Consider the following 25,113-nt stretch of genomic DNA (forward strand, 5'->3'; position numbering starts at 1 on the left):
CCCTGAAAATACAGCTTCCCTTCGGATAGTCCACTGGTGTGGCCGCTGGAGAGCGCCTCGTCATTGGCCGTGAGTGTGCGCACATCACAGAGAGAAACCAGAAGTCCGAGGGGAGAAAGAAAATGTCAGACTTGACAGCCAGCGTGTGGTCAGGGGCTTTGCACCGGCATGGCCGCTTTAGAGCGCATTATTACGGCTTGGAAAACACTGCGGTGACCCGGTGGGATATATTCCAGTCACTGGAGGCTTTAGGAGGATATATTTTCTCAGCTCAAACGTGTAGTTATGTTTAAGCATAAGAGAGATGCTAGAAGAAGTAGCATACATTTTTCCAGGTCATAGTAGTGGTATTTTATTCTCAGTTGAGCGGGGTGTGGTTTCACCGCATTCAGTGGACATGCCAACAGCATTTGAGAGCAGAGACGAGCTTGATTTTTCAATATTTACAAGCCTCATTTCATATACTTGGCATTTTTATTTATTTTATTTTTTTATTTTTTTTAAATCATACAAATTTCGCAGGGTTGTTAACAACACACTTCTCCATGGCTTGTCAACTTTTGACTTTTTTAAGAAATTTTTTTTTTTTTACATGGACTATAAAGAAAAAATGAGTGACCAGGTAAAAAGGTTTCATTTTTAATGGTATTCAAATTTAACTACAAGGCATTTCAGAAAAGAGCAATCATTAAATGTCCCATATTTTGGCTATATAGACCTACATAGAGTGACTCTCAAACATGGACTTAGTATAAAAGTGTAAATTTCATTAAAAAAAAACAACAACCTTGATTTTCCCCATACAAGTGTCCAGAAAAGGCCCCTCTGACAACTACTTCTGTATGACCCAATTTTGTATCCGCTTTGTCCATATTTGACTAAGACTGCCCCCTTTCCTCTGATTGGTTGCCTCTGTGAAGAAGACGTGTGAGAGCACACACATTTTTTATGTTGACAGCGCTGGCTCGGGAGCGGAGAGGTAGGCAGAGATCTTTGTTAGTGACATAGATAAGCTTGAGAAATTCGAATGACCTGATTTCAGGTCTCTTGACAGAAAAACATCTGTAATTTAGGAATGCGTGGACGATTGTAATTCATATTTCACGTTTACCGAGGCACCATAGAGCCAATATTACTTCCCAATACTATACAAAGTTGGTTTGGTAAAATACGGGACCTTTAAACAAAACATAGGAATACCCGTTCAGTCATCAATCATATTTTCTAAAAATTGCCAATATTTTACCAATTCTGTCAGGGTATGTAACCTTATGAGCACAACTGTAACTACAGTGGGTGCGAAAAGTATTCAGAACCCCTTAAATTTTTAAATTCTGTTATATTGCAGCCATTTGCTAAAATCATTTAAGTTCATTTTTTTCCTCATTAATGTACACACAGCGCCCCATATGGACAGAAAAAAAGCGGAATTTTTTTGCAGATTTATTAAAATTAGAAAAACTGAAATATCACACAGCCATAAGTATTCAGACTCTTTGCTGTGACACTCATATTTAACTCGGGTGCTGTCCATTTCTTCTGATCATCCTTGAGATGGTTCGACACCTTCATTGTTGTCCAGCCGTGTTTCATTATACTGATTGGACTTCATTAGGAAAGCCACACAATTGTCTATATAAGACCTTACAGCTCACAATGCATGTCAGCGCAAATGAGAATCATGAGGTCAAAGGAACTGCCTGAAGAGCACAGAGACAGAATTGTGGCAAGGCACAGATCTGGCCAAGGTTAAAAAAAATATCTGCTGCACTTAAGGTTCCTAAGAGCACAGTGGCCTCCATAATCCTTAAATGGAAGACAATTGGGGTGACCAGAACCCTTCCTAGAGCTGGCCGTCCGACCAAACTGTACAATTGGGGGACAAGAGCCTTAGTGAGAGAGGTAAAGAAGAACCCAAAGATCACTGTGGCTGAGTTCCGGAGATGCAGTCGGGAGATGGGAGAAAGTTCTAGAAAGTCAACCATCACTGCAGCCCTCCACCAGTCAGGGCTTTATGGCAGAGTGGCCTGACGGAAGCCTCTCCTCAGTGCAAGACACATGAAAGCCTGCATGGAGTTTCCTAAAAAACACCTGAAGGACTCCAAGATGGTGAGAAATAAGAGTTTCTGGTCTTATGAGACCAAGATAGAACTTTTTGGGCTTAATTCTAATCGGTATGTGTGGAGAAAACCAGGCATTGTTCATCACCTGTACAATACAGTCCCAACAGTGAAGCATGGTGGTGGCAGCATCATGCTGTGGGGGTGTTTTTCAGCTGCAGGGACCGGACGACTGGTTGCAATCGAAGGAAAGATGAATGCGGCCAAGTACAGGGATATCCTGGACGAAAACCTTCTCCAGAGTGCTCAGGACCTCAGACTGGGCCGCAGGTTCACCTTCCACCAAGACAATGACCCTAAGCACACAGCTAAAATACCGAAGGAGTGGCTTCAGAACAACTCTGTGACTGTTCTTGAATGGCCCAGCCAGAGCCCTGACTTAAACCCAATTGAGCATTTCTGGAGAGAAGTGAATATGGCTGTCCACCAACATTCACCATTCAACCTGACAGAACTGGAGAGGATCTGCAAGAAGGAATGGCAGAGGATCCCCAAATCCAGATGTGAAAAACTTGCTGCACCATTCCCAGAAAGACTCATGGCTGTATTAGCTCAAAAGGGTGCTTCTATTAAATATTGAGAAAAGGGACTGAATACTTATAGCTGTGTGATATTTAAGTTTTTCTTTTTTTAGTAAATCTGCAAAAATGTCAACAATTCAGTTTTTTCGCGTCAATATGGGGTGCTGTGTGTACATTAATGAGGGAAAAATGATTTTAAATGATTTTAGCAAATGGCTGCAATATAATAGAGTTAAGGGAGTCTGAATACTTTCCGTACCCACTGTATATGGCAAGGTAAAAGGCTCAACATGACCAAAGTACAGCCCCCGGAAAAGAGAAAAACTTTCTTAAAAAACATGCAAACATGAAAAACCATGAAAGCCAGGTATAAACATCATTTTTACCTCAGTCGAGGTTTAAACAAGTTCAAAATTCTTGATCCTCATCATCGTTTCAGAATCTGGACTGGTGTGGCCAAACTCCTCGTAATCATTTTCCAGACATGGCAGGTCCTCTTTGGCCTCAGCAAACTCTCCCTCGCCCACATACCAATGTATGAAAGCCTGGTTGGCATACATCAGGTCAAACATTTGGCCAAGATGAGACCAGGCCTCACCGATGGCTGTGGTGTTGCTCAGCATGGACACGGCCTGCTGCACTTTGGCTAAGTCTCCTCCAGGACCTGCAGTTGGAGGCTGATGATTGATGCCAACCTGTTAAAACAAAAATGAGTAAGAATTTATTTTACTTAAAGGCACCTTTCTGGGCTCTCAAGGACACTGTACAAACATAATAACAAATTAAACAAGCAGTACAAAAATAAAAAAAGTAACAGTCAGTTAAAATTGCAAATGATATGAAAAACAGTGAGCTAAAATAAATGGCTGATCTTCAACAGACTAAGCAGTCAGAAATAAGTATGTTTTGACTCTAGATGTAAAGAGGTTTGAGGAATTTGTATTATGGAGGTCAGGTGGTAGTGAGTTCGAATGACGTGGGGCAGACTGGGTGAAGACGCTGTTCCCCATGGTGGACAGACGAGCAGGGGGAGGACAAGGATCTGAGAGAGCGGGAGGGTATGTCAGGATAAAGAAGGTCAGGGCAGGAATATTACGGGCCTTGAATGTGAGGATCTGTATTTTGGACATTGGACAAGCAGTGGAGCTGCTACTGGATTGGAGTCATGTGGTAGATAGTGGGGCTTCTGGAGACGATATGTGTCTTCTGTAATTTGTGAAGGGACTTGTGGGAGAAACCAGTAGTGGTACATGCTTCTGCCTTTCATGCAGGCGGTGTGGGTTCGATTACTGGTCAGGACCCCAATACTTAGCCACTGCCAGTCACAAGTCCAGATAAAAAAAAATAAAAATAAAATAAAAATGGGTGGGTTGCGTCGGGTAGGGCATCTGGCAAAAAAAACCCAATAAAATAAAATACTGCCAAACAGTAGGGACTCCTGACTGCATAAGCAGAAAGTCACAACAACAACCAGTGGGGAAGACCAAACAGAAGGAAGGTGCAGTAATCTCGGTGGGAGGTGACAAGGCTATGAACTAGGACAGCAGCAGTATGGGGGGTGAGGAATGGACACGGACGGTTTGTTACTCTCACTTCATCTGGAAAGTACGATTTGACTTGAGAGAAACAACTTTCAACCTCATTTGACAAACGGGCGTCTATAAGTATTGCATGGTATTGTATTGCATCATATCATACCACACCATAGTGTACGTTAAAGATTATCTCTTTGAACCATATCACTCTGCATCACAATGTGTCATAGTCTACCATGCATTGTTGCTTAATATCATATTGTGCCAGTAGTATTTGGTACCTGGGCCTTCAGTGGGCACACACCTAACTTAATCCCACTATCTCATCACAATTATATAAATCATCCATCAAGTATACAAAAACGCAATATTACAACATGTCACTGTGTCATGTCGATCATCTGAAGCAGTTCACAATCAAGATATGTCTAATAACATGACCCAAAAAAATAAATAAACAATACAGTACATCATACTCACTACATATGCTGATTATTACTGTTAATGTAATAATGTGCGCAGATCGCTACAGATGTATTTTGCTAGTCAATCTTTGTTTGTTCTGACTAACCAGAGAGAAAAATGCAGATATTATTGTGGGCCCGGTAGCAAATTTAAAATGTGATTGGTTAAAGAAGCAGTCCCATTGCGAATATAGTTTAAGTTACAACACTGGCCAGCACTACTGATTGTGAAGGCCTTGGAGAGATTAGACTGTCATGGCATCAGACAGGCTGTCATCTGATGGGACAAAATATCTAATATCCACATACACATACTGGAGACAATGCCGCTACTAGAAACACTATGCAAATTAAGAGAATAGAGTGTTGGGAATATATTCATACAATTTCATAAAAAAAATACTGTATTAGAATTTATATTGTATTTGTTGATCAGTGCTTCTGATAGTTTTTAGGCCAGAAGCATCACATCTCATATGTGGGGTGTCAAAGCGTGTTCTTGTGATGGTGCACCCCTCACCGACCACTGTGGGCTTCAGGTCGACATAAAGCGCTCTTGGAACGTGACGCCCAGAACTCCCAGTATTGAACAAGATGTTGAAGGGATCTTCACGAAAGTTTGGTGCTGCAGGTTCTTGAGAGGTTCCATCAGGGTTGATGTCATGCTCGAGGCAGAACAGCTCCCAGCAGGAATTTCCTTTCTGCACACCTGCCTGGCCCACATTAATGGAGATGCACTCACCCTGTGAGAGAACGTGACAGAGGGAAATTAACAAATGCTGTTATGATTCTATAGTATGTCCCCAAAAAGGTTTTTGCAAGAAGAGTCATGTTGGAGGGTATTAATACGCTTAACCACAGAACTAGTTGGAATTTACCTCAATAACAACTGCGACAAGTCCAGCAACAAATGGGTGGGTGAGCAGCAACACAATTGATTTCAAAGTCCAGATGACAAGTCCTTGAAGTATGGGAAGGGGTTTGAAGCCAGGTAATGTAACACTGTGTAATCCTCTGATAGCAGGATGGGGAAACTTACACTTTGTTGTCGTAGCAAAACGGCAAACAACCACTGGGGCAGGCAAACGTGCTAAGACAGGAGATTCCGGGGAGAACCACGTGGCGGGATGGTCACGGGCAGGGCAGACATGGTCAGCAACAAAAAAATCAATCCATGGAAAAGTGCTGGAGCATCTGGCCAGAGCTTGTAGTGATACAATCTGGCAATAACTGAATGATCCAATGGCAGCAGTCTTACATAAGGTAGGTGGGTGTGACGAACTGGCAGAGGGGGGAGCGCCTGACTAGTTGTGACAGTATTTTAGGTACTAATCTGGGTAAAAAAATAAACTTCAGTGGTAACAACAGGCTTTAAGGATTAGCAGGGGGGAAAGGTGTGTATTTTGAAAAAAAAAGCCCCTTCAAATATTTCCATGAAGTTTAATACCGCTACCTTCTTTCTTCGGCTAAAGTAGCAAGTGAAGATTTACCTTGACGAGTTTTTGTAATTTGTTGTTGTCTCTGAATTGGTAGCACAAATATCCTAAAAAAACAAATCTAATCTAAATAGCGTCAGTTTTCATTTGGGTTTTCTTCCTGTCAGTGAACCAGTTGAGGTTATGGAGTTTGGACCATTCAGTGTAATGCTATAACACAATTTTGTGTTGCCCTGTTATTGAATAATCAAAAAAATCTCCCATTGCCATTGTCAATTGGCTCATTGTAATTTGAATCACTTGCTATGACTCAAAATGAATTCCTTTATAATTACACAATGTCACTGCATAATACAAAATGTCTGATTTGTTTTTATTGTATCGCTTGTCTCCTTTTCCCATTTTAGGTTAGAATGTCAAAACGCATGACAGGCTTTTACTGGCAGTTTACTCTTCTGTCTCCCACAAATATTTCCAGCAGTCATGTTTCAATATTTGCACATTTGTGTTCATTAAATCAATGTCATGTAATCAGCCATTTTATACAGTATAGATTGTAGATTTACAAAGTCATTTTCCTGCTGTGGTCTCCAAATCATTTTTTTGCTCACCATGTTTCTGTAAGAACAGCAGTCAATTTATTAGTCAAAAAGGCTCCAGGCTGGTGCTTTATTTCCTCCATAGAGCATGAAGATGTATGTCCTTCAGGGCTCAACCTCGCAAGTGAGCACTACCTTGTGATCTTTGTGTGTTTCGTCTCTCCTGCTGCTGAGGAGGCTCGCAGTGGATGGAGGTGGGGAGGAAGGCAGGCCTCTCTCCATCTGCTTTCTGAAAGTCTTTTTAGACATAGTAGCACTGAATAGCAAAAAGGTTAATGCTTCAAGGTGGTTTACAATGACTGATAGGTGGAACTTTTAAATAAAGTACTGTGTGAAAGTCTTGGGCCATTATTAGAGTGCGTAATATTGCAAGAAAATACCACTGCACGCCAGTTCATTATCTATTTGTATTGTCACTGTACTAAAATGCAAATCCAATTCTGATACCAGTGAATATTTTCATTCATCCAGGTCATTGAGTCACAAACAAATTCACTTGCCTGTGTATATCTATCAAACACTCATTGGCAAATCCCCACCCTGTCTTCGCTCTCTGCTCACCATGCATACCACCACCCACACTCTCCGTTCCAGCAGTATTATTAACCTCTTTGGTCACAAAGTCCACACAACCTTTGGTTGATCTATTCAATTTTCTGCCCCAAACAACTTGAACACATAGCAACAAATACAAACCCCAATTCCAATGAGGTTGGAACGTCGAGGAAAATGCACATAAAAACAGAATACTTCCATCCATCAATGATTCGCAAATCCAGCACCTGCCGCGAAAGCAGTGCACCACACTCAATTGCCTGAGGACAGGCGTGGGACGCACTGGCAAGTCGATGAAGCGGTGGGGCCTCATGGACAGTGCCCAATGTGAATGTGGAGACGCCCTACAGACCATGGAACACGTCATATAACAAGTTGCCCCAAACATCGGGCACCAAATGGCGATCTAAGCCTTGTTAACCTGGCGATGAAACTCTGGACTGGCTTGCTACCAACAACTGAGCTGAAGGTCTAAAAAAGACAAACGCAAGAACAAGGTAGATCCGGTGATTATTTTGTCGCAGAACGCAATATTGTCTGGGTCTTGAAAGATCAGTCACAATGCTCTAAAACAGCTGGCAATATGGGGATCTCCGCTTGAAAACGGCTACCGGTGATTGAGTTAATTGATCTCTTCGGAAGGGATGAAAGGATAGCATTTTATGTGGGAGACAAGTGGTGCACTAAGCCCCCTCCTTCGTTTCAAGATGGTTTCTCAATCATGACACAGATGGCCTACCTCAGTCCTCTTTCAACAATTCTAATATATTTGGGAGTCGCTGGCAGTGTGTCCACACCACTGAACGAGCCTTCATACAGTTATGACAAAATGTTTCACTTTTCTTGTGACTATGAGCAACAGTGTTGAAGTAACATATTCAAATTAAATGCTTGAGAGGGAAACAAATAGCGCGCCTCAAATGGACGTCACTCAAAAAATAAAATAAAAATCACCTGACTTTATGAGCAGCAGTGTTGAAGTAACATTCAAATTGAAATGCTTGAGAGGGAAACAAATGACGTGCCTGAAATGGACGTCAAAAACAAAAACAAAAAACAAAAAAACAACAACTTCAATGGAACAGATTGAGCTATCTTGTAAAACTATCCTAAATTTGTATGAAGTCATTTTATTTAGGGGATCCGAGTCTACAAGCAATTCTTACAAAGTGAATTACAAAGGGGTGCGTTCGTAGGCTGGCAAATGCTAAATAACAAGCAAATGGCCCATTAAACTGAGAGGCAACATGAATGTTCACAATGCGATGCAAGACGAAGTCATAAGGCGTTTAGCGGCATCTCTTTTCTGATGATGTGTACAAATATATTGCACTTTGAAGATAAAAATAATCTCACAGATTAACAACAGTAACAAGCGCCACTAAGGAGAGCCATGCAGACGGCGGTGGGATATTCTGAGGTTAATCTTGGCCGAGTTCTACCTGTGAAATGGCGAAGGATTTAACGTCCAGCGAACGAGAGCTTTCTTTTTGGAAGTTCCCTTGGTTAGGCTGCCGAACAAATAAACAAACAAACAGTCTGTTCTAGTGGCATTGTATCCAAGTCTAGCTGCCTGCTTTTCATTTATGCCGCTCGCCCGCTTGCGGTTCACGCAGCTCTCAAGAAAAGATCACTTTTCTCGTAGAACACAGACTCCTGCGTCGCATCGCTGCGTCACCATGGAGGTAACCACCTCCCAGGAGTCGATCACAGGATCGTAACATTCAATACTGCTGAGAAGAGAGTTCCCATCATATCTGCGAAGACAAACAGGGAGGAACGGAGTTTGAACAAATACAATTAAGAGACGGGAAATGGAACATGACAGCAAAGGCACAACTTCAACTGACGTGTCTGAGTTGTGGTCCAAATCAGTTAAAATTTCTTATTGCCCGAGACTGCATTGTGATACCACAAATAAAGACAAATTATATGAGAAAATGCTACATTCAAACTAGTTTTATTAGTTTGAAAAAAGGTCCATATCCCAAAATTACTCGATTCAGACACATCCAATGTTCTAAATATATGTGTAGTTGAATACTCTAGAATAGATCAGTGATTATCTGGTGGTATGCATAAGAATCACTGGCAGACGACAATTTCATTTAATCTTCAAGAACCGTTAGTTTTTTTTTTTAAACATCTATTTCGGTACAATATATATATATTTTTAAATACATTTTACCTTAATCATTAAGTACCGTAATTTCTCGTGTATAATGCGCACCCATGTATAATACGCACCCCCAAAGATGACCTCAAAATTCTGGAAAACCCTTCTACCTATGTAATGTATTTTTACAATGCATAATTTTGCTTCTACCCATATGATCAAAACATGAAGCATTATCTGTATTTTGTTAGTTTTTTTTCAAATAATTATTCTGAAGTTAAGTACTTTATTTGAACACACAATACTTTCTTTTTATTTACTTGCTCTTATTTTGAAATTCACAGCTCTACTTTTTACGAGAGAAGCCAGATGAGGTGGCTGGGGCATCTGATTCGGATGCCTCCCGGACGCCTCCCTGGTGAGGTGTTCCGGGCACGTCCCACCGGGAGGAGACCCCGGGGACGACCCAGGACACGCTGGAGAGACTACATCCTTCGGCTGGCCTGGGAACGCCTCGGGATCCCCCGGAAGAGCTGGATGAAGTGGCTGGGGAGAGGGAAGTCTGGGCGTCCCTGCTAAAGCTACCGCCCCCGCGACCCGACCTCGGATAAGCGGTAGAAAATGGATGGATGGATGAATACTTTTATTTAGTAAATGAGAAAACACAGTTGTGCTCATATGTTTGATTACCCAAGATGTGTATAATTCTTTAAAGAAAACATAAAGGGCCAGGCGAAACATTTAATTTTACTTTGATGGGATTCAAATTAAACTCAAGCATTTCAGAAAAGCATTATCTTTAAACGATACATAACCATTAATGATGGTTGTTATTCAGTCTTAAAAAAGAAAACATTTTTTCACAAATTCTGCCAGGGTGTGTAAACTTATGAGCACAACTGTACACATATGCAGTCATACGTACCCCCCTGTCATATTGGAATGAAAGTGTAGGCTACACCTTTTTCATAACCTCTAGGTGGCGGCATACATTTATAAAATGTGAAAGATTGTTTCCATTTTCCCCTATACCTATGTATAATGCGCACTATTGACTTTTGACAATTTTCTGGGGGGAAAAAATATGCATTATACAAGAGAAATTACGGTACATTTATTTTTTTATTTTCCAATACATTGATGCCATGAGATACAGATTTGATTTGTTTCGTGAATACACTCTCAACATAAAACACTGCCACTGCGTTTTGTAATGTGTTTTTTAATAAGGAAAAATAACACTCTATAACATTGTACTTTATAAAAACAGAGTAATTAAATAATTAAAAAGACTATAAACAATTAAACTATTTCTGTTACAGATTTTGCTTCTATTCAATGGTCTTGTGTAATGCCTTTTCCACCTGTGGGCAGTATAATACAGACATACACGGAGACAGAGGAGACTCACAACTCCTCAGCAGTAATAGTCATCTTTCTTTCCAGAGAACAAAGAATATACAGCATGGCTACAAGTTTTATTATATTGTCTGTCTACATGTGTTTCCCCATTGTTCGTCTTCAAATATCCGTTGCCTGAAGGGTTATAACAACGGCCACATTGATGCTATTCATTAGCCTGTCTATTTTGTGTCCCACTATGTGTTAGCATTAGCATTATTCTAGCGGACTAAAAGGCTAAGTAAGCTATGTAGTTGTTTTAAATGCACAACATGTAATTCTCTTTGTGTTATATTTAGTTTGACAGTAAACTTCAACTGGGAGTGGCATTAAATGGTTTAAAGCCTTTTTTGATGAACTGTTCACTATCTGCCAAACTGCTACTTGTAAAGTGAGTGGAGTTGATTCCACGGCCACCGTACGGTGCCTTTATCTCAAAATATTGCTGACAAGTCAAAGCAAAAAAAAACAAAAAAAATGAAAAATCAGCCAAATAGTGGCACATATCTAAAACAATATGTAAGTCAGTTCACCCGTATCTTAATCAGCAATGTAGGTAAATTTGTGAACGGTAAACTGAAAATATGTGAAGAATTACTGTAATCATGATCCAAGGCTGAATGGAAGGGTTTGTTTTATGAAGGAAAAGGTTGCTGTGAAAAACCAGGACACTCCTTACCCGGCGATGGCATACAGTCGTCCTCTGAGGACAGTTGCTCCTACGTAGCATCGAGGTGTGGTCATGCTGGCCACAGTGGTCCAAAAGTCTGTTCTGATGTTATAAACCTCAACAGAGTCCAGGTGTGAAACCCCATCAAAACCTCCGACCACGTAAATGTGGTCATTGAGTAAAGCCACGCCAGCCCCTGAAAAAGCAGGACGTTAATGGTCTTCACTTAAACCAGCTTGACACATTATTTCCTGGAAAACTGACCTGAGCGCTTAGTGGCCATAGGGGTGACACTCGTCCAGTGGCCTGTGTGGGGGTCATACCGCTCCACAGAATTCAGTATATTGAGTCCATCATAGCCTCCTTAAGGAAATATTAAGAAAAATGGTGAGTGACAGCCCTCGTGTGGAAATCAACTGACTGAAATGTGGGTCCATACCAAGACAGTATATCAGTCCACTAGCCACCACCAGACCAGCACCTTCTCGGGCTGTCTGCATATCTCCCAGCATGCTCCATTGGTCAATGTTTGGGTCATATCGCTCCATGCTGGTGTGGCGCCGGCTCCCATCAAAGCCGCCGGCAACATAGATCATGTCTGCGCCAAGAAGAAAACAAAAATTGAGCTGGAACTCTATTTCTATTAATCAATCGAAAGTAACGGGCTAATGTCCCAACCCAATAAAAAATGTGCTCATCCCTTAAAGAAAACATACAACACCTCACCTCCAAGCGTTGTGGCTCCAGCAAGGCCACGGCGCACATTCATAGTGGCGACGGTGTACCAAACCCCATCCTCGTCCGCCGTGTAGTCCAGACACTCCACTGAGCTGAGCCTTGACCGTCCGTCATAACCTCCAATCACATAGACACGATCGTGGAGAGACACTGTGGCAACGTAACGTCGTTTCCTCGCAATGTTCTGTGAAATGCATTTGCTAATTAGTCAAACGTTCAGCACATGCATTACACACAGCAAAGACTTGAGATACGAGCACTGTATGGCGGCAGTGAACTGAACTGAACTCAATTCACAACAAGCAGCAGTTTGGCCGATGGTAAAAAATTCTTCAAAAAATATGTATCAAGCCGTTTATAGTCACTCCAAATTGATGTTTACTGGCAAACTGAAAATAATAAGAAGAGTGAATTACACGTGTATTTAAAACAACCTTATAGCCTCCACTAGCTTAATGCTAACACATAATGGGGATACAAGCGGCCGAAATGAGTTTCCTCCGCAGAGTGTCCGGGCTCTCCCTTAGAGATAGGGTGAGAAGCTCGGTCATCCGGGAGGATCTCAGAGCCGTTGCTCCTTCACATCGAGAGGAGCCAGATGAGGTGGCTGGGGCATCTGATTCGGATGCCTCCCGGACGCCTCCCTGGTGAGGTGTTCCGGGCACATCCCACCGGGAGGAGACCCCGGGGACGACCCAGGACACGCTGGCGAGACTGCATCCTTCGGCTGGCCTGGGAACGCCTCGGGATCCCCCCCGGAAGAGATGGATGAAGTGGCTGGGGAGAGGGAAGTCTTGGCATCCCTGCTAAAGCTACTGCCCCCACGACCCGACCTCGGATAAGCGGTAGAAGATGGATGGATGGATGGATGGACATAATGGGGAATGTCAGACACCACCTAATAAATAGCATCTATGTGGCAGTGTTATAACCCTTTAAGGTTGTGTCCTCTGGAGCGGCTGGACTTGTGGTGTGGCCAACACAACCTGGAGCTGAACACGCTCAAGACTGTAGAGATGATTGTGGACTTCAGGAGGCATGAGCTGGCCCTCACGCTGTCCAGCTGCCTTGTGTCAACCGTCGAGACCTTCAAGTTCCTGGGAATTACAGTCTCTCAGGACCTGAAGTGGGCGATATAAATCAACTCTGTCCTCAAAAAGGCCCAGCAGAGGATGTACTTCCTGCGGCTTCTGTGAAAGCACGGCCTGCCACAGGAGCTGTTGAGGCAGTTCTACACAGCTGTCATTGAATCAGTCCTGTGTTCTTCCATCACAGTCTGGTTTGGTGCTGCTACAAAAAAAGACAAACTTCGACTGCAAAGGACAAACAAAACTGCTGAAAAGATTGTCGGTACCCCCTACCCACCCTTGAGGACTTGCACGCTGCCAGAACTAAGACAAGAGCATGTATAATCCACTTGGACCCTCCACATCCTGGTCACCAGCTCTTCCAGCTCCTTCCCTCAGGTAGGCACTATCGAACAATGCAAACTAAAACTATCAGACATTTCAACAGCTTCTTCCCTCTTGCCATCAACTTCTTAAACAGCTAACTTACAATCCCATTGCAACATGCTGCCAATTTTTTGTCTTGAGTTTGTTGTCACATTTCTGTCGGGCCAATTATACATACACTCACTGTAGTAGTCTCGCCACGCTACACTATTTGCATATCTGTTGTTGACCAATACTGGCCACTCATGCCAGAGTAGCATCTGCACCACTGGCACACAGACTGAGTATCTGCAACATTTGCACAATCGACATTGTCCCAGATTATCGCCCTACTAGTCACTTTAAACTGCATACATTCCTTGAAGTCTCGGCGCCCTTTGCACAATGGTCATTGCACTGGACTATTGCTATATTAGTCATTCAAACTGCTCTAGTTGCTAGAGGACTCTGCATCTTTTTGCACAATTGTCAAAAAAAAAAAAATAATAATAATTGTACTGGCATTACCAGATTACTAGCAACATTTTATTGCTCAGTGACTGTCTTTATGTCTCAAAAGTCGGTTGTCATACTAGAGCGGCAACAACTACCGGAGACAAATTCTTTGTGTTGTTTTACATACTTGGCAAATTTTTTTTATTCAAATAAGGAATGCATATTTGAACACAAATGGTGCAGCAACACATGTAGACATATTATACTTATTCTCACAGGCATATATTTTTTATTCTTTGCGAAGAATAATATGAATGTGACTTACTGACGAATGAGGTGTTCATGTACTGTATATCCGAATGTATGTATTATAGTGGCCAAGGTGCACACAGAAGGAGCAGGACAATGTCCACTGAATGAAGCAAAATGTGTGACACAAACTGTTTATTCTTTACAGTGTGGTCACACATTAAGAACACTGTACATAGAGTTTAGCACTTGACTGTAGCCATTATCTTGTGTTGGATGTCCTTAAAATGAATAGTGAAAAAGTATTTGCATCCTTCTCAAATTCGTAGGTTTTTTTTTTTTGCATAGTTTGCCCATTTATTTTTAAGATCACCGAACAAATGTGTAAACAAAGTTTTTGACAGTTTTTAAAAGGTGATTTTATTTATTAAGGAAAAAAATCTATTCAAAGCTACATGCAGCTAACGCAACTTTTACGAGGCCACTAATATATATATATATATATATATATACATCCACACACACACACACACCACGCCAGGGACTCAAATACTGCAGTGCCAGATGTGTCCCCCCTGCTTAAGCCTGTACATGTCCAGGCCCGTCTGAAGTTTGCTAGAGAGCATTTGGATGATCCAGAAGAGGATTGGGAGAATGCCATATGGTGATATGAAACCAAAATAGAACATTTTGGTAAAAACTCAACTTGTCGTGTTTGGAGGAGAAAGAATGCGGAGTTGCATCCAAAGAACACCATACCTACTGTTAAGCATGGGGGTGGAAAAATGGGGCTGTTTTTTGCAAAGGGACCAGGACGACTGATCCGTTAAAGGGAAGAATGAATGGGGCCATGTATTGTGAGAACATCACCGCTCTAGAGGAGATCTGCATGGAGGAATGGGCCAAAATACCAGCAACAGTGTGCGAAAACCTTGTGAAGAAAACGTTTGACCTCTGTCATTGCCAACAAAGGGTATATAACAAAGTATTGAGATTAACTTTTGTTACGGACCGAATACTAATTTTCCACCATAATTTGCTAATAAATTCTTTAAAAATCAGACAATGTGATCTTCTGGATTTTTTTTCCTCCTCATTTTGTATCTCATAGGTGAGGTATACCGATGATGAAAAGCCTCTCTCATCTTTTTATGTGGGAGAACAATTAGTGGCTGACCACACATACACACACACGCACACGCACACGCACACACATCGACTGGACTGGTTAGTTAGCACATCTGCCTCACAGTTGTGGGGACCCGGGGTCACATCCGGCCTTGCCTGTGTGGATTTTGCATGTTCTCCTGGTACCTGTGTGGGTTTTCCCCCACATCCCAAAAGATGCATGGTAAGTTAAGTGAAGACTCTAAATTGATTCTTGGTCTGAATGTGATTGTGAATGGTTGTTTGTTTATATGTGCCCTGCGATTGGCTGGCGACCAGTTCAGGGTGCCCCCCGCCTCTCGCCCAAAGATAGGTGGAGATTTATAAAACATAAATCATATCACGCAAAAATCATTGGAGAATCTCTATTTGAAATCATGGCTCAACAATAATGACCTGTTAAAAGAATGCCTCCCTGATTAACACTACTCATAAATGATTCAACTTGTCTGTAATACTAATCACCCACCAAAACTGCATGACAATTGCAAAATGTTTTATTTTAACATTTGTGTATGAACTGTAGTTTAAACAACACATTTACATGAAAAAATATAAACTGTACATGAAATTCACATTTTATATAACAGAAGTAGTATTATTAGGATTTCCCTATCGTGCATACCGCATAAAAAAGCGAGAGAGAGAAATAAATAAATAAATAAAACCCCGCTGAAATTTATTTTTGTTTATTTTTTTTTCTGCACAATACAACAAGACGAGGCATTTTGGGTTCCAACCCATCACTTGAGAAACACTGTTCTGAAGCATGTGGCCAAACTTTAGTACTCAAGGACCATGTTAGGATTTAGAAACGGAAAGATCAGCCAGGTCATTCGTAGAGGAAGTTAAAACAAGTGAAAATTTATTTTTTTTAATAATACAACAATGATAAATCATTTTAAAAATATTTTATTTTTACCAAATTTAACTGACCAATAAAATAATAAAATAAAACTGTTACATTCATTTATTTGACCAATATTAGCTATGTTATTCACAATAAATCAATTAACCAGTCATTTAATGATATAAATAAATAAAATGAATACACATACATTTTACTTCATACATCCTAGGGCCAATAAAACCTAAAGCTATATTAATGCAACAAATATTAGAAGACGTTTCATGTAACTGGTAATGTAAATGCTCTGTGGGTAGAGTTAAAGAATGTGGTCGGTGGGCAGAGGTGAGTCGCCAAAAAATTTACTCTCTACTCTGAAATCATTTCACACACCACACTGAAAAGCGCTCATACACACAACTGAAATTCTTTCATCGACCATACTGAAACATGCTCACACACACACACACAACTAAAATCCTTGCTCAAACCATATTGAAACTGAAATCCTTTTACACAAGCACAAAATAAATAAATAAATAAATCAGTAGTCTATATGGGGGGAAAAAAACAACAGTATTACTTATGAGAGCATTTGAGTAGTGTGTATGAGAACATTTCAGATTTCAGTAGAAAGTGTAGGGTGTAGTCCTGAATTATGTCCAAAACGGACCCTCAGACTTCGCCCACCCCCTGGTCTTAAGACTGGTTGGAAATTGTGACAGAAGAAAGGTGACATCTGTATACCCCTGAGATATCTTTGGGTCATATTGAGCAAGTAAATTAAACTACGAAAGAATTTGCTTCAGTTTAAAACTCACCGGGAGGAAGGTCCACTCCTGAGTTTTCGGATCATATTTCTCCACTATGTCGATTGGTGATTGCTGGCTGCCAAAGCCGCCAATCACCAAAAGGACTTCTTTTGCACCTAAAAAGCAGAAATTAGAAAGACTTACACAGTGTGGATGCTGAAGTGCAGCTAAAAAAGACACCTGCCTAATCTTGCTTGTGTGCGTGGGCCTTGCATCTCGCTCCTCAGCTCTGGTCTCAGGTGGAACTTCTTAGCTTCATCGACAAGGTCTCGACAGGGGAGACTGCAGCGTATCAGGGGCTGAAACGTCCCAGAATGTACGTGACTAAGGCTAAATTTACAGTGCAGGTCAATTCCGTTTTTGCATCAGATTTTTTTAATCTAAATTTTTTAACAGTACAATTGCGATTTTTTTTAAATCCGACCCAGGCCTCTTCCCTACGTTGATATAGTGTAAAATGGATATGTATTCGATGTGAGTCCAGTTTGGACGCTCAGGTTGCCCTTATCCGACCTACACGTCATCAAAGGGCGAAAACTGTCACACATACATGTGCAAAAAGCAATGGTGGCTGAAGAAGCAGAAAACAGTCAAAAAAGACACAGGCGAAAAGAAGATGCTTTAGAACTGATAAATATTGAGGCGGTGGGGTTGGGGGGGGGGTCAGTTCAAGCACAAAATCTTTTAAATTGCCACAATGGGTTAGAGGGATGAGCCATATTTACTTCCGTAAACACTGTGCATTGTGTTTTGTGCGCATGCGTGCCACTTCATGGATGCATTCTGTCCACAAGAGAAGTCATATTTGTTTTCATAACGTGAACGACCTAAAAGGGTCAGATTTAACAAACAAAACGAATTGGGCATCATGCCTTGCAGTGTGAATGTAGCCTATGACAGCCACACAACAGGAGATAACCTCTCACAGAAGAACCTGTGGCGTGTCCCACCTCGGCATCAATGACGTCTGTGATGTAGCGGGGGGTCAGCAACGGCATTCGGACAAACTCCAACATGTCTGGCAAATAGGGCTCTCTCTCTTTTCGGTTGTGTTTGACCCAGTTTAGCACAGCTTCGAACACAGGCTCTTCTGAGTCCACCTGCAGACAGAGCACAGTCTGAGTAACAAAGTCAAATTAAATGTACGTACATGAATTTTACTTTAAGCTTGGTTGGGAATAAGGATTTAAGACAGAATTAAGTGATTTCTTGGTTGAACAGGTCTGGAGGCTTGGGTGTGGTCAGTGAAAATGAACTAATTTTCCCCCCCAAAAATGTGATTAGCTATAGTTAATTCATGATTTAACTTTTTCACAGATGGACAGCTATTTTTTTCCTTAATGAATAAAATAACCTTTTAAAAACTGCATTGTATGTTTACTTGGGATATGTTTGTCTAATATTTACATTCGTTTGATTATCTTAATCAAAGTGGGGAAAATGCAAAAAAAACAAGAGAAGCGGGCAAATACTGTACATACAGTGGCTATAAAAAGTCTACTAGGTTTTTTTTTTTTAAATAAAAAATGAGAAGATACATCATTTCAAAACTTTTTCGACCATTAAATGTGACCTGAGTTGTACAGATTATTGGTCACATTAATGGTGGAATTTTCTTTTTTTAATGATTTACATTGATCTCATGTTTTTATATCACAAAAAACCTGGCATTTGAACAAGGGTGTGTTGACTTTTTATATCCACTGTACATGTTAGTAGTAGTATAAACACATTTGGGTTTTTAAAAATAAAAGAAACACCACTCTAACTGTTTGCCCAAAAATTATTTACAAAGCAACGCTTGGCAACTTTAAAATATTTGTTTCCCCGTAAAGTCAGAGATATACTGCTTACTGCTAAAGCTCCTATGTTTCCCCAAGAACAATAATTTATTTTGGTTCACATTCTGAATTTTGGAACATCATGCAGACTTCCTCCATAGACTGGTTACAATGTTTCCAGGCAACTCTGGCCATGAAACATGCAGCCTTCTTCATGATGTGTAACACCATAAGCCTCTCGTCAGCCAGTTTTATTACCTGGATTTCATCACATTTTATAAGCTTTTCCACTTCTGTCTGGCTCAGCAGCATGAACTCCTCATGCTGAACCACCTCGGAGAAATGCTTTTGGGAAAAGAGCTCGGCAGCTTGCATCAAGTCGAGGCAATTGTGCGTTTCGGCAAAGTCACGGATGCCCAGACAGTTCGATGGATCAAGTTGGCTCTCCAAAAAATCACAACAGGCTCTTTTCACTCCTGAGGAAAACAAGGATATAGTTGCAGACACATCCATCTTCCACAAGTCATTTGGAAATGTACACACATACACAATGAGAATCAGTCCAACTGAAACACAAACCTTTCAGCTGAAGCAAGCATGCTGCTGGGAGCAGTTCTTGCACATTCTCCACTGTAACTAGCACCGTCTCTGTGTAGACAAAGTCCAACAAGATCTCCATAGTTGATGCAGTCAGACCCTGGATGTCCACAAAGGATTTTCCCTTTTCTGCAAGCTAACACACATTTCAGGATGAGGAAAATAACATTAAATTGCATTTTGAATGCTTACATTTTATGCATTTACAAGGCATCTACAGGCCAAATTAGAAAACCTTGAAAATACTTTAAAAACAAGTGTAATTTTTTAAACCTAATGAAGGCTTTCTGTGAAAAAAACATCTTTATTACTTCCTCGTAAAGTCTCTTATTTTAAAGGAGACATATTTTGTCAAACCAACTTCACTCGCCAAGATCTCAGTCTACCTCTCCACTCCCAGACCAGCACTGTCAACATAACAAACACGTGCTCTCTCACAAGTGGGTCTTTCACACAGAGGCAACCAATCACAAGAAAGGGGGCAGTCTGAGCCAAATATGGACAAAGAGGATACAAAACTGGGTTAAACAGAAGTAGCTGTCAGAGGGGCCTTTTCTGGACACTCTGACAAAACTAAGGTGTTTTTGAAATGCAATTGACACTTTTACTATGTCCACGTTAGAGAGTCACTCTATGGAGGTCCAAATAGCCAGAATACGGGACCTTTAAGCCATGTCACAACACATTTTATTTTTTTTATCATCTTTGATATCCTTTTGTCAGGCTTGCAAGGTAATTTGGGTAGGAATTGCCAAGAATGCCTTTTATCAAGCTATTCTAGTTGGTCTTTTCTACCTGACATTTGAGGCAGCCAGACTTCTTATTAATATTTGATATTTAATAAGCTAAATTGCTCTGATTGGATCATTCATTCATCTTCCGTTCCGCTTATCCTCACTAGGGTCGTGGGTGTGCTGGAGCCTATCCCAGCAATATTCGGGCGAGAGGCGGGGTACACCCTCAACTGGTCGCTAGCCAATCGCAGGGCACATATAAACAAACAACCACTGGCGCGCACATTCCCACCTAAGGGCAATTTAGAGTCTTCAATCAACCTAGCATGCATCTTTTTGGGATGTGGGAGGAAACCTGGGAGGAAAAACTGGAGTGCGCGAAGAAAACCAATGCAGGCACGGGGGGAACACGCAAACTCCACACAGGCGGGGCCGGAACTTGAACCCCGGTCCTCGGAACTGTGAGGCAGATGTGCTAACCAGTCGCTCACTGTGCTGCCTGATTGGATCACTGTTAATCTAATTTAAATATATATTAAAAAATATTAAAACAGCTTTGTTCTGATTGGTCCTTGGTGATATCATGAGTCTAGTGCAGGGGTGGGCAAACCTTTTAGCTCAGGGGCCACATGGACTTAAAATTTGACAGGCGGGCCAACCCAGGACCAGATGCTTACAGATAAAAAATAAACAAAACAAAAGGCATTGTAGTGTTAATACTTAGATTTACTTTTAATGGGAACAGTGTTGTTTTGTTGATCACCTTTTTTGCCAGTGCATCAAAGTCTGATGTCAGTTTTGTTGTGGCAATTTTCAGAACTCATCTGAGATGTTCCATCACTCAGCTGGGATCTTGAGGATGTTTTGTTCGTGTTCATCACACTAAAAGTCTGTTCACACACACATGTAGAGCCAAACACCACAAGCATCCTCTGTGCCATCTTCCGGATTTTTGGAAATTTGTCTGCGCTTAATGAAGCATAAAACTCAGTAAATGCTGCTCGGCTGAGAACTAAAACTTCTCTTTTAAGACAATATCACATTGGAGTTCCATCAGCAGCTCCTGTGGCGCTGTTTCAGGGTCTTGTGTGACTGAATCTTGGATGGCAGTTTGTCAGATAAATGTGTTTTGCTGAGCCTGCAAGCTTGATTTTAACTGCTGAGCCGTAGCCATCAGTTCCTGCGTTGATTGGCTGTTAGCATAATCAGCATGCTTGGTAGAAAGGTGACGGCTGATGTTATATTCCTCTAAAACCGTAATGGTTTCTTAACAAATTAGACAGACAGCATTTGACATAACTTCAGTGAAAAAGTATTTAGTGGTCCATTCTATATCAAACACTTGGCACTCACTGTCGAGTTTTCTTTTCTTTTCTTTGGCCCACTCATGATTGAAGAAGGGTTCAGAGCAGTAGCAGAGTAAAAACAGAACAGCCAAAGTCAATGTATCACTGTACCTACTGTGCTACCTGGTGGAACCACTGGGCATTACAGGACATCCTGGTGGAAGCACTGGGATTTACAGCACAACCTGGTGGAACCACTCTGCATTACAGGACAAGGTCAAATGATTGTAGTCATGACTTTGATATGATTTGGGTGATTCTGTACCAATCTTTGGCGGGCTGGATTGAAATGATCAACGAGCCTGATGTGGCCCGTAGGCCGTAGTTTGCCCACCTCTGGTCTGTGGCCCGTGGGCTGTAGTTTGCCCACCTCTGGTTTAGTGGCGGCCAAGCAGTAAGCGTTTCCTAGCGACGTTGTGTCCTTTGATGTCTTACTATCATTGTGAAGCACAATTCACCAAACATTGGAAAGTTGGCCCACTAATAGGGAACGTGATCTGAAAAGGGACGTGGGTGAAAATAAAAAGAGAGTGGGCTATTTTGAGGTTTGAGCTCTTCCTCCGCTTACATTGACTTGTCCATCAAGTTAATTGCTGGCGCACATTGTGCCGATAGTGGCAGCAGGCTTCACTATTTCATCCACTGTTACATCATAAATTATGAATATAGTTTACTGTTGGACTATGGCCTGTATGCACGCTCACTACGAAAGACCCCATTGTTGGAAAAAAAAGCATTTCAAAGCTTGTTTAAAGTTAGCTGAACATTTGGACAAGTCAGTTAAATACTGTGAGAGTATAATCTAATGCACACCAGGTTTGGAGGAGAAATGGCACTACACATCACCCTAAAAACACCATACCACCAGTGAAGTTCGGAGGTGGGAACATGATGGTGTGGGGTTGCTTTTCAGCAAATGGCACTGGTAAACCTCACAAGGATGAATGGGCAAAATGTGCCGAGACATTCTTGACAAAAATCTGCTGCCTTCTACGAGGATGATGAAAATAAAACGAGGATGGACATTTCAGCAGGATAATGATCCAAAACATACCGCCAAGGAAACTCTCAATCGGTTTTGAAGAAAAAATAAAATAAAGCTGCTAACGGCCCAGTCAATCACCTGAAAGGAATCCAATTGAAAATCTATGGAAAGAACTGAAACTCAATGTCCATAAAAGAAGCCCACGGAACCTTCAAGATTTGAAGACTGCTTGTATGGAGGAATGGGCCAAAATCACACGAGAGCAATGCATGGGAAAAATTTCTCCATACAAGAGGCGTCTTGAAGCTGTCATTGCAAAACAAAGGCTTTTGTACAAAGTATTAAATAAATACCAGTTGGCGGGTTAAATGCTTTTTCCCTGTGTCATTTCACACTATTACACACAACTTAATTTCTGATGTTATTTGGTCTCCTTTCTTTGTATGTATGGATTACTTGGGTTGTTCCCTACATCTGGTGAAATGTTCATGTCAACTTTCGAAATATAGTTCATGATAAAAATGGTGATGTGTTAAATACTTATTTCAGCCGCTCTATACTAAGTCAATGTTAGAGAGTCACTCTATGGAGGTCTAAATAGCCAAAATATAGGACTTTTAACCCATGTCACAGAGTCATTTTGCCCTGTGTTATGCATAAAACAGTAGAACAACATTTGATTTTGATGGAACAGGACATTAAACAAAAAACAGCAACAAGCTTTGTTATGGACCCCGTACCTCACTGGTGAACATGGCACAAAAATAGTCGCTGCAGGCCGCTAAGACAATCCGGTGAGCTGGAAAATCCGTATTTTCTACCCTTAGAGTTATATCACAGAGTGTGTTGCTCTTGCGGAGGGAATTCATGGCATTAAGGATTGATTTGGCGTGGGAATTGGTCATGATGTCCTTGGGGGCCATGCTGCCTTGAGGGTCACACAGAGCTCTCAAACCGCTCCAGGAATCTAAATGACATAAGAGTACAAAATTGAGGGGAGTCTTTAGGAAAATGACAGCCACACAAACAACATATACAACACCTACACTATAACAGTGATTCCCAACCAGTGTGACACAAGAGATGACTGGGAAATTTCACTTAATTATAGGTTCCAGCAGACCCATGACTAGTGAGGATAAGCAGTACGGAATATGGACGGATGGATGGTAGGGAAATTATTTATTTACTACAAATAATTTATCTTTGTGCAACAATGTATGCCAGCGATGTACAGAACATGTGCATGAACAATTAAATGGCAGAAGGTACATAATTAACCTGTGTATCCACTTTTTGTGACATTTGTTTTTGCTGGCATGTTGTGAGAGTTTCTCGTATGCAAAATAAGTACCTGGGTTCAATCGAGGTTGGGAAAGACTGCTCTACAGAACATACATACAGTATGTTCACTTTGCACCATTTTGGACACAGTTCTGCTCATAAATTTACATACGTGGCAGAATTTGTCAAACATTGGTCATTTGGGGAAAATATGACTGATGACTGAATGGGCACAACCTCATTATTTTATTTTTTGCTAGGTTTTTTTTTTTTTTTTTTTTTTTTTTACTGATTGTGTTATTCTGATATACCTTACAGTTGAATTTGAATCCCATTAAAAATGGAATAACTGTTCAGCCTGCCCTGATAATATATGTTTTCTTCAAAGAATGATACACATCTCACAAATTCTGCTAGGGTGTGTAAATTTATGTATGTGCGTACGTGTGGTGCACTTAGCATATGAGCAAACAAATAATAAATAGCGATTTGTGTAATAGAGGGTTCTCGTGTTCCACTACTGATGCAACTTTGCTGAATAAATACGCAGTATCCATTTTTTTTTTCTTTTTTTTTTTGAAAGGTATGCATTTCTTTTTGCATTACAGAAATTAGTTGCTGATCACCTAGCATTGCTAAATAAACTGTGGATTTCCTTAGGAAAAAAAAAAACGTCTTTGCATTGTAACACGGATCATGCAACTTACCGTTAAAAGATTTGAATACCTTTTCCACCACTGGGAGGCAATAACTATAGCTACACATCAGCTAGCAGTGGGAGCCGAAGGCTAACACCAAAGCGACAAAACAGCTAAAGAAAACCAGCCATAGAAAGTCAGTAGTTAGCCAAAAGAAGACAACACAAAAACAGACACACGCCAGGAGCTGGTCAAAAATTTACACATAATACCTGTCAATGTGTTAAAGCTGCTTCAAAGCGTCAAGGTAAGTTGTTTTGCTAGCTCGCTTTAGCATCAAAGTCCCTTGTTTCAGTTGTTGCTGTAAGACAGTCTGCAGAAAACTTCTGAACAACAGTCAGTCCATGTTGGAATATCCCAATATGCCATCCTCATATATCCAAAACATGGAAATATCATGATTGAATTCTTAGCAGAGTCTAGCTGCAGTGTTCTGTAGTTGCAGTGCGACTCCACTGGCTGGCTGCATGTTTTTTTTCTTTTTTTCTTTTTCTTTATTTAAAAATACGTCCGACATAGCAGTAGTGCAATGTACATGTAATGTAATGGGTAAACATTACATAAACATC

General features: G+C 41.1%; 1 protein-coding gene across 6 annotated transcripts; it reads right to left on the reverse strand.

Moving 5' to 3' along the window:
* Window positions 1-626: 626 nt before the first annotated feature.
* On the reverse strand, window positions 627-25,011 carry klhl12 (kelch-like family member 12). 6 transcript variants are annotated; one of them, XM_061674909.1, is made up of 14 exons: window positions 24,757-25,011; window positions 23,303-23,529; window positions 19,480-19,633; window positions 19,159-19,376; window positions 18,070-18,219; window positions 17,304-17,418; window positions 17,129-17,235; window positions 12,144-12,339; window positions 11,857-12,015; window positions 11,682-11,780; window positions 11,427-11,613; window positions 5,519-8,987; window positions 5,161-5,383; window positions 627-3,336 (listed from the first exon to the last, which is right to left on the reverse strand). In XM_061674909.1, exons 2-12 carry the CDS (start codon window positions 23,483-23,485, stop codon window positions 8,861-8,863), a joined length of 1,695 nt encoding a protein of 564 aa, XP_061530893.1. In that variant the 5' UTR covers window positions 23,486-23,529; window positions 24,757-25,011; the 3' UTR covers window positions 627-3,336; window positions 5,161-5,383; window positions 5,519-8,860. The 6 variants fall into 6 exon arrangements, with proteins under 6 accessions (XP_061530893.1, XP_061530883.1, XP_061530931.1 ...); XM_061674899.1 differs by having other exon boundaries at window positions 5,161-8,987; XM_061674947.1 differs by lacking the exon at window positions 24,757-25,011 and adding an exon at window positions 24,554-24,717 and having other exon boundaries at window positions 5,161-8,987.
* Between the last annotated feature and the right edge of the window lie 102 nt (window positions 25,012-25,113).

The sequence above is a fragment of the Phycodurus eques genome, chromosome 1 (genome assembly GCF_024500275.1).
Source record: "Phycodurus eques isolate BA_2022a chromosome 1, UOR_Pequ_1.1, whole genome shotgun sequence".
NCBI lineage: Eukaryota > Metazoa > Chordata > Actinopteri > Syngnathiformes > Syngnathidae > Phycodurus > Phycodurus eques.

Bases quoted from the DNA above. Each gene is read 5' to 3' on its own strand.
- klhl12 (XM_061674947.1), bottom strand. From the start codon at position 24,611: ATGTGTAGCTATAGTTATTGCCTCCCAGTGGTGGAAAAGGTATTCAAA. The intron at 17,419-18,069 runs GTGGGACACGCC...GGGACGTTTCAG, and splicing joins CAGACGTCATTGATGCCGAG to CCCCTGATACGCTGCAGTCT. The intron at 17,236-17,303 runs GCAGGTGTCTTT...TCTGCTTTTTAG, and splicing joins ACGCACACAAGCAAGATTAG to GTGCAAAAGAAGTCCTTTTG.